At 46.1% G+C, this 16,223-nt stretch overlaps 1 protein-coding gene across 1 annotated transcript in view; it reads right to left on the bottom strand.

Annotated features, from left to right (window-relative positions):
- ryr2a (ryanodine receptor 2a (cardiac)) overlaps positions 1 to 16,151 on the bottom strand; it is a 75,293-nt gene extending 59,142 nt beyond the window's left edge. The window contains exons 1-32 of the mRNA XM_065949267.1: positions 15,899 to 16,151; positions 15,637 to 15,801; positions 15,292 to 15,413; positions 12,620 to 12,803; positions 11,654 to 11,789; positions 11,326 to 11,421; positions 10,839 to 10,957; positions 10,302 to 10,435; positions 9,816 to 10,057; positions 9,466 to 9,658; positions 9,056 to 9,260; positions 8,637 to 8,741; positions 8,236 to 8,339; positions 8,061 to 8,144; positions 7,678 to 7,837; positions 7,442 to 7,589; positions 7,210 to 7,313; positions 7,016 to 7,120; positions 6,707 to 6,881; positions 5,897 to 6,105; positions 5,523 to 5,696; positions 5,281 to 5,417; positions 5,056 to 5,170; positions 4,626 to 4,786; positions 3,192 to 3,351; positions 2,949 to 3,035; positions 2,488 to 2,619; positions 2,313 to 2,407; positions 1,993 to 2,168; positions 536 to 1,176; positions 219 to 419; positions 20 to 125 (exon numbers count right to left, since the gene is read on the bottom strand). Of these exons, the coding sequence (XP_065805339.1) occupies positions 20 to 125; positions 219 to 419; positions 536 to 1,176; positions 1,993 to 2,168; positions 2,313 to 2,407; positions 2,488 to 2,619; positions 2,949 to 3,035; positions 3,192 to 3,351; positions 4,626 to 4,786; positions 5,056 to 5,170; positions 5,281 to 5,417; positions 5,523 to 5,696; positions 5,897 to 6,105; positions 6,707 to 6,881; positions 7,016 to 7,120; positions 7,210 to 7,313; positions 7,442 to 7,589; positions 7,678 to 7,837; positions 8,061 to 8,144; positions 8,236 to 8,339; positions 8,637 to 8,741; positions 9,056 to 9,260; positions 9,466 to 9,658; positions 9,816 to 10,057; positions 10,302 to 10,435; positions 10,839 to 10,957; positions 11,326 to 11,421; positions 11,654 to 11,789; positions 12,620 to 12,803; positions 15,292 to 15,413; positions 15,637 to 15,801; positions 15,899 to 16,150 (5,227 nt within the window). The 5' untranslated portion in view covers position 16,151. The remainder of the gene's footprint in view (positions 1 to 19; positions 126 to 218; positions 420 to 535; positions 1,177 to 1,992; positions 2,169 to 2,312; positions 2,408 to 2,487; positions 2,620 to 2,948; positions 3,036 to 3,191; positions 3,352 to 4,625; positions 4,787 to 5,055; positions 5,171 to 5,280; positions 5,418 to 5,522; positions 5,697 to 5,896; positions 6,106 to 6,706; positions 6,882 to 7,015; positions 7,121 to 7,209; positions 7,314 to 7,441; positions 7,590 to 7,677; positions 7,838 to 8,060; positions 8,145 to 8,235; positions 8,340 to 8,636; positions 8,742 to 9,055; positions 9,261 to 9,465; positions 9,659 to 9,815; positions 10,058 to 10,301; positions 10,436 to 10,838; positions 10,958 to 11,325; positions 11,422 to 11,653; positions 11,790 to 12,619; positions 12,804 to 15,291; positions 15,414 to 15,636; positions 15,802 to 15,898) is intronic.
- Between the last annotated feature and the right edge of the window lie 72 nt (positions 16,152 to 16,223).

Below are 16,223 nucleotides of genomic sequence, written 5' to 3'. Positions count from 1 at the left end.
AAGGTGTGTCGGGCTGTACCACAGTGTCTCATGAGGTCCTCGTGGAAGTCCAGCAGCTGGTCTCGGATGGACTCGGGACAGGGACAGTCCTGTTTGTTGTCTTTAAAGTTCAGCAGCATGTTGATCTGTGCACACAGACAGGAAGTGACCTCCTCTCAAAAACACTACCACACAAATCAAACATTTAACTCCCCCCCCCCCCTCAGGTGTGTTCCTACCTGCTCCTGTGGAGGGGACCTGAACTCTTTGGTCTTCCTGGCAGTGAGCGCTGCGGACATGTTGAGAGCGAGCATCACCTCGTTGTAGCGGAAACGCTGGTTGTCTTGGAGACAGGCCACAAAGTCGTCAGAGAAGGCGACCACCGCCTCGATCCGGTGACGCACCTGACAGTCACACAGGTACTGCAGCACGTGGCACATCTGCACGCACATGCACACACACACACACACACACACACACACACACATATGAAACGTGCTGCTGAATATGGTTGATGTATATAAAAGTTAAACTCCAGCGAGAGGAGCAGGGTCACCTGTAGTTTGACGGGCTCAGGTAGCTTCATCTGTAAGAGTCCTTCTTTGGGCATGCTCCTTCCCCCCTCCTCTCCTCTTCCTCCCCCCTCCTGCTCCTTCAGCACTCCCTCCTGCTCCTCCCCACTCACACAGAAGACTGAGGGCTCGATCAGCCTCAGGATGTTCTTCAGGTCTCCGTTCTTGAACACGCCCATGATGAGCATGGTGTAGAACAGTTTAATGAGGGGGACGAACAGGAACTCAGTGCTGCCCCCTATAGGATCTCTGACGTGCAAGCTGCCCTCCCTCACCGCCTCCGTCAGCATCTCGATTGTCTTCACCTTCAGGACATCTAAGGGGAACTCGGGGCTGTACTGGAAACAGTCTCCGGGTGCTGAGCCGTTGTTGCTATGGTTACGGTGGGACGGCACGGCCCCGCAGACGAAGCAGGGCGAGGTGAAGTGCATTCTGGGTCTGAGGGAGGTGCTGAGGCCGATGCCGGGCAGGCCGTGCTTCTTGTCCTGGTCGGGGAACAGGGTGATGCTCTTGGTCTCGTCGGTCATGGGGACGATGTACTCGTTGTTCATCATGAGGTGGGCTGTGGCGTAGCTGCTCAGGTGGATGTCGATCAGCAGGTCGTAGTAACCTGCACGCAGCAGACCTGAGGGGGCGGGGACACAGCTGTCAGTCACCTGAGTACTCTAGTTAGTGTAGAAACAATACATACAGGAGGTTATGTGACCAGTTTAAAAAGAAGCTGCTTGCTGGAGCTGTGATCTGAAGTAAAACACATTTGATAAAGGACATGAATAATTGTTAAGGTTCACTGCTTCATGTTTTATAATCTATACATTTTTTAAGATTTTAATGGATTGTTTGACAGTTAGTTTTCCTCAGCAAACATCAGGCGGAGGGAAAGATGGTATACTCTTTGTCCTCCATAAACTGGGACACACAAAAAGGGAGACGCCTCACGTCCTCTCACTGCTGCAGGGATGAAACCACACAGAATAAAATATATTTATATAAAACCATCAAAAAAAATGTACGACTGCTATGACAATTTTTTCAATACTTTTAACACTTTTTCCGAAACTCTTTACAACATCCGTCTGTATAGGCCAAACAATTTCCACACATTTCTGTTGCTTTGACACAATATACATACATTTAATTTGATTTTGAGACATGTGTCAGTGTTTTGGTGGACATGGAGTATTGTGTTAGTGTATTGTTGTATTTTGAAAATTAGTGTTGGAGTTTAGTTTACAATGTGTGATTTTGTGCATGAAATTAACTGTTTTGCCAATTGTGTGTTAGGTGTGTTGGTGTGTTAAGAGTTTAGGAAAAATTGTTAAAAGTATTAAATAAATTGTCATAGCAATCTTAAAAAACTGTAAGAGTCAGAGTAAGTGTGTGTGTGTGTGTGTGTGTGTGTGTGTGTGTGTGTGTGTGAGTGTGTAAGTGTGTGTGTTACCTGGCATGTATTTGTTTTGGATAGCCTGCAGCAGCTGGGACTCGTCCACGTGTGAGCAGAGAGCGTGAGCGACCCGGTTGTTTCCCAGAGCACAGATAGCAGAGTACAGTCTGAGAGTGTGGAAGTGAAACTTTAACAAGTCGCTCTGCTCGGACAGTTCCAGGATGTCCACACACCTGAGACACATAAACACAGATGCACAAATACTAAGTAAAGAGTGAGAGAGCAAGTGTGTACATCTGTGTGTGTTTGAGTATTTGTGTGTGTCTCTGTGTGTGTGTGTGTGTGTGTGTGTGTGTGTGTGTGTGTGTGTTGTCCACCTGTTCTCCTCAGGTATGTGCAGAGACATGAACTGCAGAGGTTCAGTACACTGGACCAGCCAGCCGTGTCTGTCGTTCACTCTGGACGCTGAGACCTGATCAACACAGGTGAGATAAAGAACTTCAACTTAAACCTTAAGAGGTGGGCAGAACAGGTGAATGTAACAGGTGTTACCTTGAGGAAGTGGTTTGGTACTCGACTCCATAACACCGGTGTGAGGAACTGGACGTGCAGTCGAGGAGGACACTGAGGAGCCGGGTTCTTCCTCTCGCTCTTAAACAGACCAGCTGACAAAGGCATCACATTCTGACAGAAAAAACACACACACACACACACACACACACACACACACACACACACACACACACACACACACACAATAACACAACACCAGGTCACACAACAACACTGAATCCATGTTGGAACACACACTAGGCTGGTGGTGTTTAAGACTAACTTCATGCTAAACTGACACAACTTGTTTCACACATTAAAAAATGTTCTGTGCCGTAAAAGTATTGAATTTAATGTACACAGAGAGAACCTGTTTAATCTGACAGGACTTAGACTTGGCTGTTGGTTAAAGCAGGACTACGGTAATGACGTGTTGATGAGAATGTGTGTGTCTGTCTCACCTTGACTCGTCCCAGTTCAAACTGGAATACATTGGGACTGGTGGCTTTGGCAAACACTGCAGGGAACAGTTTGGTGCTGGGCTCCACCTGAACATAGGACACACATCTGAACTCAACACCGTGAGCGGAACTATCCAAGCTGACTAATGACGATAGCACTTCCTGCTGGCTCATGTTTGTACAGTCAGGTGTTCAGTAAGACAAGTCAGTAGAATAAAGTGTACCAAAGTATAAAATACTGACCTGGTAGTACGTGCTGAGTTCCTTCCCGTTGGCCGTGAAGGTCAGTAGACCGTGTGTTGTGTCGACCAGACAGCCGATCTCCAAACCGTTGTTGTTCCTCCCTTGACCAGGACTGCTGCTCTCTCCGGCCCACACCATGTAGCAGTTACTGCGCTTTATACTGAATGAAGAAATACAGACACTCACTGGAGCAAATGTCCTGTTCCTGCTAAACTACAGGAACAAATGTCCTGTTCCTGCAAAACTACAGGAACAAATGTCCTGTTCCTACTAAACTACAGGAACAAATGTCCTGTTCCTGCAAAACTACAGAAACAAATGTCCTGTTCCTACTAAACTACAGGAACAAATGTCCTGTTCCAGCAAAACTATAGGAACAATTGTCCTGTTCCTACTAAACATCAAGAACAAATGTCCTGTTCCTGCTAAACTACAGGAACAAATGTCCTGTTCCTACTAAACTACAGGAACAAATGGCCTGTTCCTACTAAACATCAAGAACAAATGTCCTGTTCCTACTAAACTACAGGAACAATTGGCCTGTTCCTACTAAACATCAAGAACAAATGTCCTGTTCCTCATAAACTACAGAAACAAATGTCCTGTTCCTACTAAACTACAGGAACAAATGGCCTGTTCCAGCAAAACTACAGGAACAAATGTCCTGTTCCTACTAAACTACAGGAACAAAATGTCCTGTTCCTGTTAAACTACAGGAACAAATGTCCTGTTCCTACTAAACATCAAGAACAAATGTCCTGTTCCTGCTAAACTACAGGAACAAATGTCCTGTTCCTGCTAAACTACAGGAACAAATGTCCTGTTTCTGCAAAACACAGGTTCAAATTCCTGTTCTTGCTAAACTATGGAAACAAACGTCTTGTTCCTACTAAACATCAAGAACAAATGTCCTGTTCCTGCTAAACTACAGGAGCAAATGTCCTGTTCCTACAAAACTACAGGAACAAATGTCCTGTTCCTGCAAAACTACAGGAACAAATGTCCTGTTCCTACTAAACTACAGGACAACTTGGCAACTTGGCTGTTTTCCTGCTATTCCTGACCCCCCTCCTCTTACCTGTGAAACCCTCCTTCAGACCTCTGGAATAACCTTGTTGATTGTTCCTGACCAACCTGAGAGGGGACTACTTTCCCACTTGCCAAGGCCCTTCCTGTTCATCACCCAGTAATAGACAACGTCAGACTTCCCTTGGTTATCACATCCTTCCACTTCCTTTTGAACCATGTCAACTGTCAACCATGCCACCTGTGCCCACCACCTGCCTGCCTCTTCATTCTGTTTGATTTTCTTAATAAAACTGCAACAGTTCTAAATAGTTTATCTGCATTTGGTTCCGAAAGACATTCTGACAAAGAATAGTTCTTCCAGATACGGAAGACTTTTAGATTTGTGTTGGCTGTGACTCGAATCACCTCTCGTGAACTTTGCCCTTCTCGTCTCCCAGGGTCACAGTCACAGTTCGGACTTTGTGCAGCTCGAAACCGGGGTCGTACTGATGGAAGTCAGAGGTCACCCAGCCCACCCACACACTGCTGGGCTCCTGACCAGGGAAGATCCGCACTGAGTAGTGGTGCTGAACAAAGAGAGAGAGGTTCAAGATTAACTCCATCAACATGGATTATGGTTTCTATCACAAACAAAGTACACCAAGAACCTCACAGAACCAGACTCATCAAACATGAAGTCAGTACATGGAGCAATGGACTCCTGGGTCAAAGCAGCTTCCAATGAGATAAACATAAAGAAATAAAAGAGATACGTATGACAGCCGAATACTTCAAATACATTCAGACGTGATATGTAATTCATAACTCCAAATTGCGTGCATCTTTAGTTTATTACCGTTGATGCATGCATGAGAAACTCGTATTCATCTCTGTCGTCAGCCATCACCTCCTCTGACAGACGGGTAGATGTTGGACAGCTGTTGTCAGGTTTGTTTTTCTTCAGCATGAACCTGTGGTGAGTTCAGGGTTAGAAAGTTTAGAAGAGTGATGACAAAATGATAAAAATGTTCAGGTCACTGATGAACCTTTACTGTGAATATATGGAGCAGTGGAATATTACCTCTGCTTAAGTTTGGAGGGCTTCTCCTGGTTATAATCTTTGTGGTTGTTGAACTCGTCTCTGTCAGGACCGTTGGGACCATGAGGAGACTTCATGAGGACCTCGAAATCTGACACTGTCTCAAAGTCCTCCAGTTCCTGCACAACCAATACATCACACACATTGTGAGACGGAGAACAAATCTGACTGTGTGCAGCCCTACATGTTACACACGTGTTCATATCTGAGTTTGGTTCTGTTACCCTCTTTGGAGAGAAGAGGCTGTCATGTGGCGATCTGGAGAAGGACTCTGCACACTCTATGGGCATGCTCAGTCTGTAGAAGGTGATGTCATTGTGACTGTTCTGAGAGCCAAATGACCTCTGAGTGACCCTGAGACATGGACACGACTCCACCGTCCCGTCGATCCTCGTCACCTGCGGGATCAGAAACTGTTAGTGTCGACTTCAGTGTCGGATGAACCTGTATAATAAATTCTGTGGGTAAAAACTGTTCTGAGTTGTTCCTGATTACATCTGAGCCCATTAGAAACTCTAACATAGATCTAAAGAAGCAGCAGATTCTAGCAGGTTCTATCTTTATGTTCCTGAGTGTGTGTCCAGGTGTTTCTCCTCACATCTATGTGTTGGTGGTTTGGGGGCACAGGTACAAACTGAGGCAGCCTCTTGCTGAGCCACATGGTGACGTCCCGGTTCATGTTGACGGCGAATGGTTCATATCCTTCCTGCAGTCCGCAGATGGTGAAGTACTTCAGAGAGCTGACATCTTTTCCAAAGTTCATCCTCCCCACCTGACATACCCCCAGACTGCACACCGGGATGAAACCTGATGGCGAAAAATCAAATACTTCAATGGCAAATATTTATCATGTGACTAAGATCAGTTTTATGTTGTTCTAAGTTTATTCCTTGGAACATGACCTTCTACGGACAGGTACAGCTGGTGAAACCATCTGACACCGACCTCAGCTGGTTGAGACCAGATGTCTCTGAGTGGAATCATAGTGTCACAGCAATGTTGAGCGCACAAAGGTTGAGTTCTTAAAACATGAATATCTAACTTTGACGTGCTTCGTGTAGGTCAAATAATTCAGGACAAAATTCTGGCTTATCACAGTATGCAGATTAAACTCAGGTTTACTTTGCTCCTTCAACAAATCATTACAGTCCCATGAACCAATCCCTACCAATGTTTAGCTGGATGCATTACATTTCTCTTAATTAAACTAAGCCCAAGTGTCACTCAGCCTTGCCAAATGTCGGTTTGGTAAATAGACGTGATTTATTTAGGCAAGCAGGTTAGTCAGGGTCAGGTCAGCCGCGCCAAGGCCAAAGTTGCATCTATAACCAAGTTCCCTGCTTGGGCCACTAATCCTTTCCTCTGCATCGGCTATTTCAGAAGCTTCTGTAATAAATTAAAAACTGACCTTCACCAGCATCAAAGTCCTTGAATGCCAGCTCAGATCCAGAGTCATCCAGCAGCACTTCTCCGTTCAGTGTGAACATCATGGTGTGTTCGTTTAGGTCCACCATGCAGCCCACCACATCCCCCGTCTGCCATGCCCGCCCAAAGTGCTCGTTACCCTGGTGCCAGCGCTGGACCTATGGACACACCACCCTCTCCTTTTAGGACTCAGACGTGAATAATTGTGCAGGCGACTTTTAGGATGAAAAATGCATAGACTGTTTTTTACAGTAACTAAAAATATGTGTGGAGCAAAGAAAGAGGCAGCCACCTTGAAACCATCAAACACAAAGGCCTGATCATCAGATCCCAGCTCGTGGTCTGGAAGGCACCCTGGTCTGGCCCAGCCCACCCTCATTTCTCCTGCTGTTAACACCTGGAGGAGACGCATGCTCAGGTTAAATGGGTGTCTGATTATTGTCAGCTCAGGACTACATCTTTGTCTGTCATGGTGTCTTTTCTTACCTCCAGCTCAAAGTACCACTTCCCTGCGTTCACACTGTAGGTTTTCTCTGCTCTGAAGATTCTGAACCTCTCAGCAGACATGTTACTGAGGTCACACTGAGCTGCTGGAGGAGAAAGGGCCAGGGAGGCAGAGAGCTTGTCTGGTGAGCAGTTCCATATTAATCATCACAGACAACAACCTGTGATTTTGTAGTCATTGAATGAAGCGAGGAAGTGAAGGGTAGACTCATACCGTGGTCCTGGTCTGGAGCTTCCAGGTTGTATCCGTAGCCCAGCAGAGTCCTGACCGCCTCTCTCAGACTGTCTTTGTTGGACTTCTTGGTCCTCTCGTCCAGCAGAATGTAGGGGACCAGACGAGGGTTTCTACGGCTCTTCACATCCTGAGCACAGACACAGACAGAGGAATAACTAGAGTAACTGATGGTTGTATGTCTCACAGTATAAACCAGCCTGTGCCCCCCTTCCTACCTGCTGGATGCCGTAGGTCCAGCCCTGCCGGATGCGGTCTCTAGCCCACACGTTGTGAGCGTTCTCAGCCAGTTTGTCCACCATGGCTTCCTGGGTGGAGGTCAGTTTGATGTGACTCAGGTCCAGAGGTGCAGGTTTATAACCACTGGATAACTCATAGCTGCACAGATAGAGTTCACCCACTCAATCATTAGCTAGCATACTAATCACACTCCTTTAGGTACTCATGTCCGGAGGTCATGTGTGTTCATCTGAACTGATCTTCAACACAGACTGGGAAACTATAAGATCTGTTCCTCCAGACATCAGCAACCTATCTGCATGTGTCACTCTGCTAACTCTGCCGGTGTAATCTGACTGATGTTCATCTGATGTTTACTCACGTTTGGGACAGCTTCAGACTCTTCACTTTCTCCACGGCGTGTTCATCAGCCAGACCAACATGGCAGCCCAGAGCCAGCAGAGTTCTGGAACACACACACACAGACACACAAAGGATCAAACACACACAAACATGATCAAACACATTACATATCTTTATCTTGCTCCGATGCTTACTTGAGCGTCTCCAGAGACATCTGCAGGTTGTAGCTCCTCTCCTGCTCGGGAAGTTTGGAGAACTCCACCAGGCATGGGTGCTGCCTCTTGTTATCATCTCTCACCTGTACAGGTAACGACAGGAAGTGTGTGTGTGTGTGTTTGTGTGTGTGTGTCAGCTTTCACCTGGACATGAACTCATAGACCTGGTGTTATATTCAGGTAACGTCACAGTGCTCTCTGAATCTGAATCTGCTGTGAAGTATTGAACAAACTACAGACGGGTGCAGCTCAGTAACTACGGTAACTTAAACTAAAACAACATGGGAGTCTATACCACACACAGAGTATAAATGTGACTTATCACTGCTGAGTATATAACAGAAAGCTAACGGTTATAGAGTATATCATCAGGTACTCACGGCTCCGTAGGTCCAGCCCAGTTCAATCTTATTCATCACCCAAAGCTCATGAATGTTTTCTGCCAGTTTCTCCCGGATTCTCTCCAAGTGAGGAGGAAGAACGATCTGCACACAGAGACAAGCCTTTAAGTACCTGTACTGGACCCTGTCAGTTCCTGGGCTTGACCCTGTAAGCACTTGGTCTGAACCCTGTCAGTACCTGGTGTGGACACTGTCAGTACCTGGTGTGGACCCTGTCAGTACCTGGTCTGAACCCTGTCAGTACCTGGTGTGGACCCTGTCAGTACCTGACCTGAATCCTGTCAGTACCTGGTGTGGATCCTGTCAGTACCTGGGCTGAATCCCGTCAGTACTCGGTCTGTACCCTGTCAGTACCTGTACTGGATCCTGTCAATACCTGGTCTTGACCTAGTCAGTACCTGGCTGGTGTCCACAGGTATGGGGGTGAAGGCTGCCTGGCTCAGGGTGATGGTGGGTCCAAGCAGGTCTCTGTCCTCAGTCTGGTCCTGACTGGGCTCCAGCTTTAGCTTCTCTCGGGGTAACACGGCCTCGTAGCAGGGGGCGTAACCAGGAGGGGGGAGGAACTTAAACTCTCCATGACGACCCCCCAGTAGGAAACGCACTCTGTAGGGGGGAGGAGAGGGGGAGTCAGGGTTTGGGATCACATTGAAACATGTTTATTTAAAAAAAAAAAATCAGCTTTAAATATATCTGGAGAGACTTTGACTCCAGACTGTGAGCTCAGGCTGGAACTCTCTGGACTCTGAACGACATTAAAAGAACATGTCAGTTTATATGACGTGTGAGCTGGTTGTTTTCTATGACTGACTTGACTCCTGCAGAGAAGCTCGCCACGGGGAAGAATAGTCCGTCAGAGTTGAAATTCTCGAACATGCCCTGCACGGGCTGCCCATTGATCCTGAAGGAGATACTGGGCACGCTCAGATCCAGACAGCAGCTCACCACGTCCTCCACCCTCAGGAGGTGCTGGTTAGGAGAGCTCACAGAGCGAGCGATGCAGCCTGCAGGGACAGGAAACACTGTTATATTACACCTGACACCTGGAGGTCAGAGGTCATAACAGTAGAGCAGATAGGGGCGGAGTTAATTCTTCTTAGTGTTATTTTGAAGGTTAAACAGCAGCTAGTCAGAATTAGAACATGCATAAAGATTACACACCTGACCACAGGTGGAGTCCATCAAAGCCATACGAGTAGAGGTCATCTCCCACCCCATTGCCCCCCCACCCCTCCCCCCCGCTGGGGAAGGGGGCGTAGCCGTTTGTGTTGGCCCAGCCCACCCTCAGGTGAGTCGCCTCCGCTGTGACGAACGGCAGAGCCTGATCAACGATCAGCTCGTAGTACCACTTCCTGTACTGGGCGGAGCCATCGCTGACACCTAGGAAGATGTTTGGACGCATGCTGGAGGACGAGGAGGAGGAAGAAGAGGAAGTGGAGAAGAAAAAGGAAGAAAGTAAGACATCTTTGTCTCCTGTAGCTTTCTTATATATTAATATAGCGTGTGCATGTGTCTGTGCATGTGTGTGCGTGTTTGTGTGTGTGCATGTTTGTGTGTGTGTGTGTGTGTGTGTGTGTGTGTGTGTGTGTGTGTGTGTGTGTGTGTGTGTGTGTGTGTGTGTGTGTGTGTGTGTGTGTGTGTGTATACCTGCTTACGTGGTTGCTCAGCCTGGTCTGCAGCAGCAGGTCTCTTCCTGGCAGCAGGTTGTCACAGATCAGATGTTGGTTTGAGCGAACAGCAACGCCGTGACACACACACAGAGAGCACAACACGTCCAGTACCTGGACACATACACAAACACACACACATGAACATGCACAAAGAGAGAGAGAGGGGAGGAGAGAGAGAGAGAGAGAGTCAGGTTCAAAGGCCAGGAACATTCTCTTGCCGTCCCATTCAGATGCAAAAGTGATGTTTATGTCACTAACATGCTGTGTTCACATTGATGATAAAAGAGAAAGTAGAAAAATGATTTGCATATTTATTTAATTAGACGGATGTTAAGGATACGAGTCCGTCAGAAACTTTGTGTGCAGGAGTCTGCCACTTCAACTTTTGATAATTCAAAACAAACATTACCCAACATTAAATGTCTAAGACTTTTGATGTTGTTGCCGTGGTAACAAACAGGTATGGATTTGTATATATATGTATATACACATATACTGTATATTAGTAAGTGACCTTGTGGTTGCGTCCGTGTTTGTCCAGCAGAGAGATGATGGACTTGATGTGTCCCTCTTTGATGATGTTCAGAGCCTCAGGACTCTCCACCAGCACACAGTGAAGAACCTCTAGGATACCTGCACACACACAACCACACACACACACACACACACACACACACACACACACACACACACACACACACACACACACACACACACACACACACACACACACACACACACACACACACACACACACACACACACACACACTCACACTGTCAATCACTGTGGATAACAATGATGTCATCCAGGGTCAACAGTTTAAGGTCTCTAGAGGAAACTTTTAGAGCTGTTAGAGGGACACCTAGTGGTGACATGTTGAAGCATTTTAAAACATGTTTTAAATGGACGACCGAAGTGGTAAAGTGTGCATTAATGGATAATGGATAATCATTTGATATCATGTGATCAGTGATGTCCTCCAACAAGTGCTGACCTACCTGAGGAGGCCTCCAGCCGCTCCAGTCTGCTGATTAACCAATCCAACGAGCCCGAGAACTGAGCACAGTTCTTCCTGTTTCCTCTGATCAGAGCCGCTGGGGGGGGGGGGGGGGGGGGGGGGGTAAAGGGGGTAGATTAGACACCTGTCTTATTGGAGCCTCAGGTGTTTCATAATAAAATAATAAAATTTCTGCTTGTGTCATTTCAGCATCTTCATTATCTACTGTCCATCACTCAATGTGTGTGTGTGTGTGTGTGTGTGTGTGTGTGTGTGTGTGTGTGTGTGTGTGTGTGTGTGTGTGTGTGTGTGTGTGTGTGTGTGTGTACCCAGCAGCTGGTACAGAGAGTTGAGGATGGAGCTCCAGGCGTCTCCTGCTTCTCTTCCTGCAGCTTCAGTAAAATGAGCCGCACTGCTGTAAACGTGGAGACGATCGATACACTCCAACACCAGGCTGATCATCCCCTGAAAACACACACACACACACACACACACACACACACACACACACACACACACACACACACACACACACACACACACACACACACACACACACACACACACACACACACACACACACACACACACACACACACACACACACAGAAGGGGAAAGCCTGATTCTTTATAAACTGTAACTGTCATCATCATCACACAGATGGTCAGAGTCTCTGTCAGACTGCTCCTGAGAGACGTTCTGGTCTCTGTTTGAAATACATCAATATTCATAACAAATAAGTATTTAATACAAGGCTGCCAAATGATTACAATTAATGATTACACACTTTTAATTGCATGTTTGCATTATTTCCCATTTAAAAATAAATATTGTTAGGCTTTCATTTTGAAAATTTGTACCGTTTTAAACTGAGAGTATTTTACTTGCTGTGTACTTTTATTTTGAAATAAAGTAATGCCCGTCCTGTAGATGGAAGGATAGTAAAGGAAGTTAAGCACAGAAACAGGAAGTAGTTAGGGATCCCAAAGTGAGGTCAAACAGCTCAAAGGAACGGTAACAGCTGAGCTGTCTGAGAGTTTGTTAAAGTGAAATGAGACATTCAAAGATGCAGCAGTGTCCTTCTTTATCATCACTGAGACTACAGGGAGATACTGAAGACCACTATCTACGGTGAGCCTGAAGGGACAAACATGACATTAATTTGATTAACTAGTTAATGCAGACTGCCCTAATATAGAATATAGATTGTATTTACCACCTCCTCCTGAAAGAGGTACTGTCCTCTGTCTTTACAATAAACTAATATAAATGTTTATAAAAAGTTGTTTCTGACCTCCTCCTGGAAAAGGTTCTGGCGGTTCTTGAGCGCTCTCAGGCGGTTCTGTTTGTCTTCGTGCTCCAGGTGATCTCCAGGTGGTTGGAAGTATCCAATCAGATCCTCCAGACTCAGACTGACTGAATCTATGGGTAGATCTGGAGTGGAGCCACGCCCCTTTTTCCTCAGAGAGTCCAGCCCCCTGCAGCAGGTGGAGAAAGGGGTCAGTGTATGAGCAGAGGGGTGTAGAGGGGGACCCTTTTTAATACTGCCATACTTTTTGATTCCTCCTGTATTAAAAAGACACAGTCTCTTTTTGAAATGATCAATAGTGGCAGAAGATAAAAAAATAGGGGCCGTATTCACGAAGCCTCCTAGTGACAAAATTCTGAGAAATTTCTTAGAATCAGGACATTTTCTTAGAGTTTCCACTCAAAGTCAGGACTAGATCGATGTAAAGGTGAAAGGTATTCACAAAGTGTCTTCGTCCTTCAGAGAGTTCCTCAGGTGTCAAACTGTGAGGAGAAGTGAGGAGGACTTCTAACAGGATGAAGAGTTTCTCAGGCTGAGGAGGAAACCGAGAAATGTTCTCCAAACATGACATGAAGAATATTATTATTGAATCATAGTCGGGCTGAACAGACTATAAGGATTTGTGCAGACATTTCAATCTATCACTGACTTTTTTCAGTACAAAGTGAGACATGTTGAGTTACTCTACGTGTGGTTACCTCCACAGGTGCATCCAATCACTAATTAAGGCTCTTTACCTGATAATGTAACGATCAGCATGTGAAGAAGCTGCTGCACCAGTGGGCATGTGATTTCAAACATCTTGTAGGCTATATACCTACCCACCTGGTCAAAGCCTGTCTACCCTCTCCGTCCTCTTCAATAACCAACATCATCGAGTCCTCTCTTACTTCTGGTCTTGTTCCATCATCCTTCAAAATAGCAGCAATAACTCCAATACTTGGCTCTGATCCCAATAAACTTGATAATTTCAGACCGATTTCCAATCTACCATTTCTTACAAAAGTACTGGAAAAAGTAGTTGCAGTTCAGGTTCACACACACCTCTCTGACAATAACCTGTTTGAAGAACTCCAGTCTGGTTTCCGTCCCCTTCACAGCACTGAGACAACCCTGGTGAAAATCACAAATGAGCTCCTGATGGCAGCTGACTCTGGACTCTTAACAATACTTATCCTCCTTGACTTAAGTGCAGCCTTCGACTCCATCTCTCATCTCACCCTCCTTGACATACTAGCTTCAATCAGATTCACTGGCACCTCCCTCACCTGGTTCAAGTCATATCTCTCCGGTCACACTCAGTTTGTTCGACTCAAAAACTTCAGATCACAGCTCTCCCGAGTCACAACCGGTGTTCCTCAGGGCTCTGTCTTAGGTCCTCTCCTTTTCATCATCTACCTCCTCCCTCTCTGTCACATCTTCAGGAAATGTGGTATTGACTTTCACTGCTACGCGGATGACACCCAGCTCTACCTGTCTTCCAAGCCCAACTCATGCTGCAGCTTAAAGGTCACAACTCCGCCAACACCTTCATCCCTCTCCGACTGTCTCCTTGAAGTTAAATCCTGGTTCTCTCATAACTTTCTCAAACTCAACAGCAATAAAACTGAAGTTCTTCTGGTTGGATCCAAATCCACTCTGGCAAAGTCTGACATCTCTTTAATAACAATTGACAACTCCACAGTCCGTCCCTCCCCAAAGTTAAGAGCCTGGGTGTCATCCTCGACAGTATTCTATCCTTTGAAGTGTATATCAATAACATCACTCGGTCAGCATATTTCCATCTGCGCAACATCAACCGCCTCCGCCCGTCTCTTACACCCAACAGCACCGCCATCCTTGTCAATACCCTGGTCACCTACTGTATAGACTACTGCAACTCTCTCCTCTCTGGACTACCTTCTCAAGCTTCGCCATAAACTTCAACTGGTCCAGAACTCAGCTGCCCGGATCACTACCAGAACCCCCTCCATAGAACACATCACTCCGGTCCTTCAACATCTCCACTGGCTCCCTGTCAGATACCGCATTGATTTTAAGATTCTCCTCCACACCTACACCCCCTCTTGGACCCTTCGTTCTGCCTCCTCCATGCTCCTCACCACACCTCCTGCCCGCCTCTCATCAATGGGGTCTCAAGCCTTTAGTCGTACAGGCCCCCGTCTCTGGAACTCTCTCCCCAACTTTAAATCACAGCTCAAAACACACCTTTTTAAAATAGCTCATTCTGTCTGACCACGCCCCTTCTTACTGTTGTTGTTTTTGTTTTTATATTTTTTATGTAGTTGATTGTGTTCGTGTTTTTACTCTCACCGTGTATGTAAAGTGACCTTGAGTGACAAGAAAGGCGCCAATAAATAAACCGTATTATTAATATTATACAAATGATCACACATATTTAAATAATGTCTGACTAGATTCTATGATTTAGTTTTTTTCTCAATTTTGTTGGATCAACCAATCACAGCTTCTGAAATAATGTGTCATACCTAGCAACAGGGTCAAAAGCTGCTGCACACTGTCGATGCCCACGCGTGTGTGTGCAAGTGTATGTGCATGTGTGTACGTGTGTGTCTGTGTGTGCGTGTGTGAGTGTGTGAGTGTGTGTGTGTGTGTGTGTGTGTGTGTGTCAGTGTGTATATGGTTGTGAGACCCACCTGATGAACAGGTTGAACAGAAACACAGTACTCCTGATGACTCGTGCAGTTCGACTCTCCTCGTGTTGAGAGCGAGACAGAGTCAGCCCGTCGTCCATGTGACCCTCGTGATGCATTATGGCCTGAAACACAGAAACATCACACTGACTTATTCACTAAAACTGTGAAGAACTAACAAGAGAGGTACAATTACAAGTACAATTAGTATTTGCTGCAAGAGTGAATTCTTTACAACATTTTATTTTGTTAGCACACTGAAAGCTTGATGGTGAGTCAGCTCTGCGTTGTACAGAAATCGACGTGTGTGTTACGAGTATAAAAAGCAGTCATATGTTCTGTGCCTACCCTTCTCTGGACTCCGCCCATACGAGCACACTTAGCGTCCACAGTCTGATAGGTGAGCCACAGAAAGGTGTCCACGTGTTGGATGTAACACACAGAGTCTCCATATTTAATGTCAGGAGCCCCCATCCCATCCACCTCCTTCTTCACACCAGGGTCCAACTTTTCCTGAACCACCAAGAAGAGGACAGAAAAAGAACACTTTAAAAAGGAACACTAACAGAAACAAGATGTTCAGCTGACCATGAATGTATTCACAGTGTACCTTAGACGACCTGAAGCAGAAGGCCGTAGATTTGACGTCTGCTTGTTCTTTGTCCAGCAGCTGCAGAGATTTATCTTCTATCAGACTCAAGTATTTTCCCGTGGTCACATGACGCAGTCTGAACGGCTGACCCCAACGGATGTGACTCCCACTCCACCTACACACACACACACACACACACACACACACACACACACACACACACACACACACACACACACGCCGATATTTACAGTGATAATAAACAAACATGGTTTCCGATCTGTATTGTATAAATGTACCTGTTGTGTGTTGTGTAAGTGGGTGTATAAGTGTCTCTATAGTG

This window comes from Labrus bergylta, chromosome 21 (assembly GCF_963930695.1).
Source record: "Labrus bergylta chromosome 21, fLabBer1.1, whole genome shotgun sequence".
Taxonomy (NCBI): Eukaryota; Metazoa; Chordata; class Actinopteri; order Labriformes; family Labridae; genus Labrus; species Labrus bergylta.
This window is presented reverse-complemented; position numbering and strand designations above follow the sequence as displayed.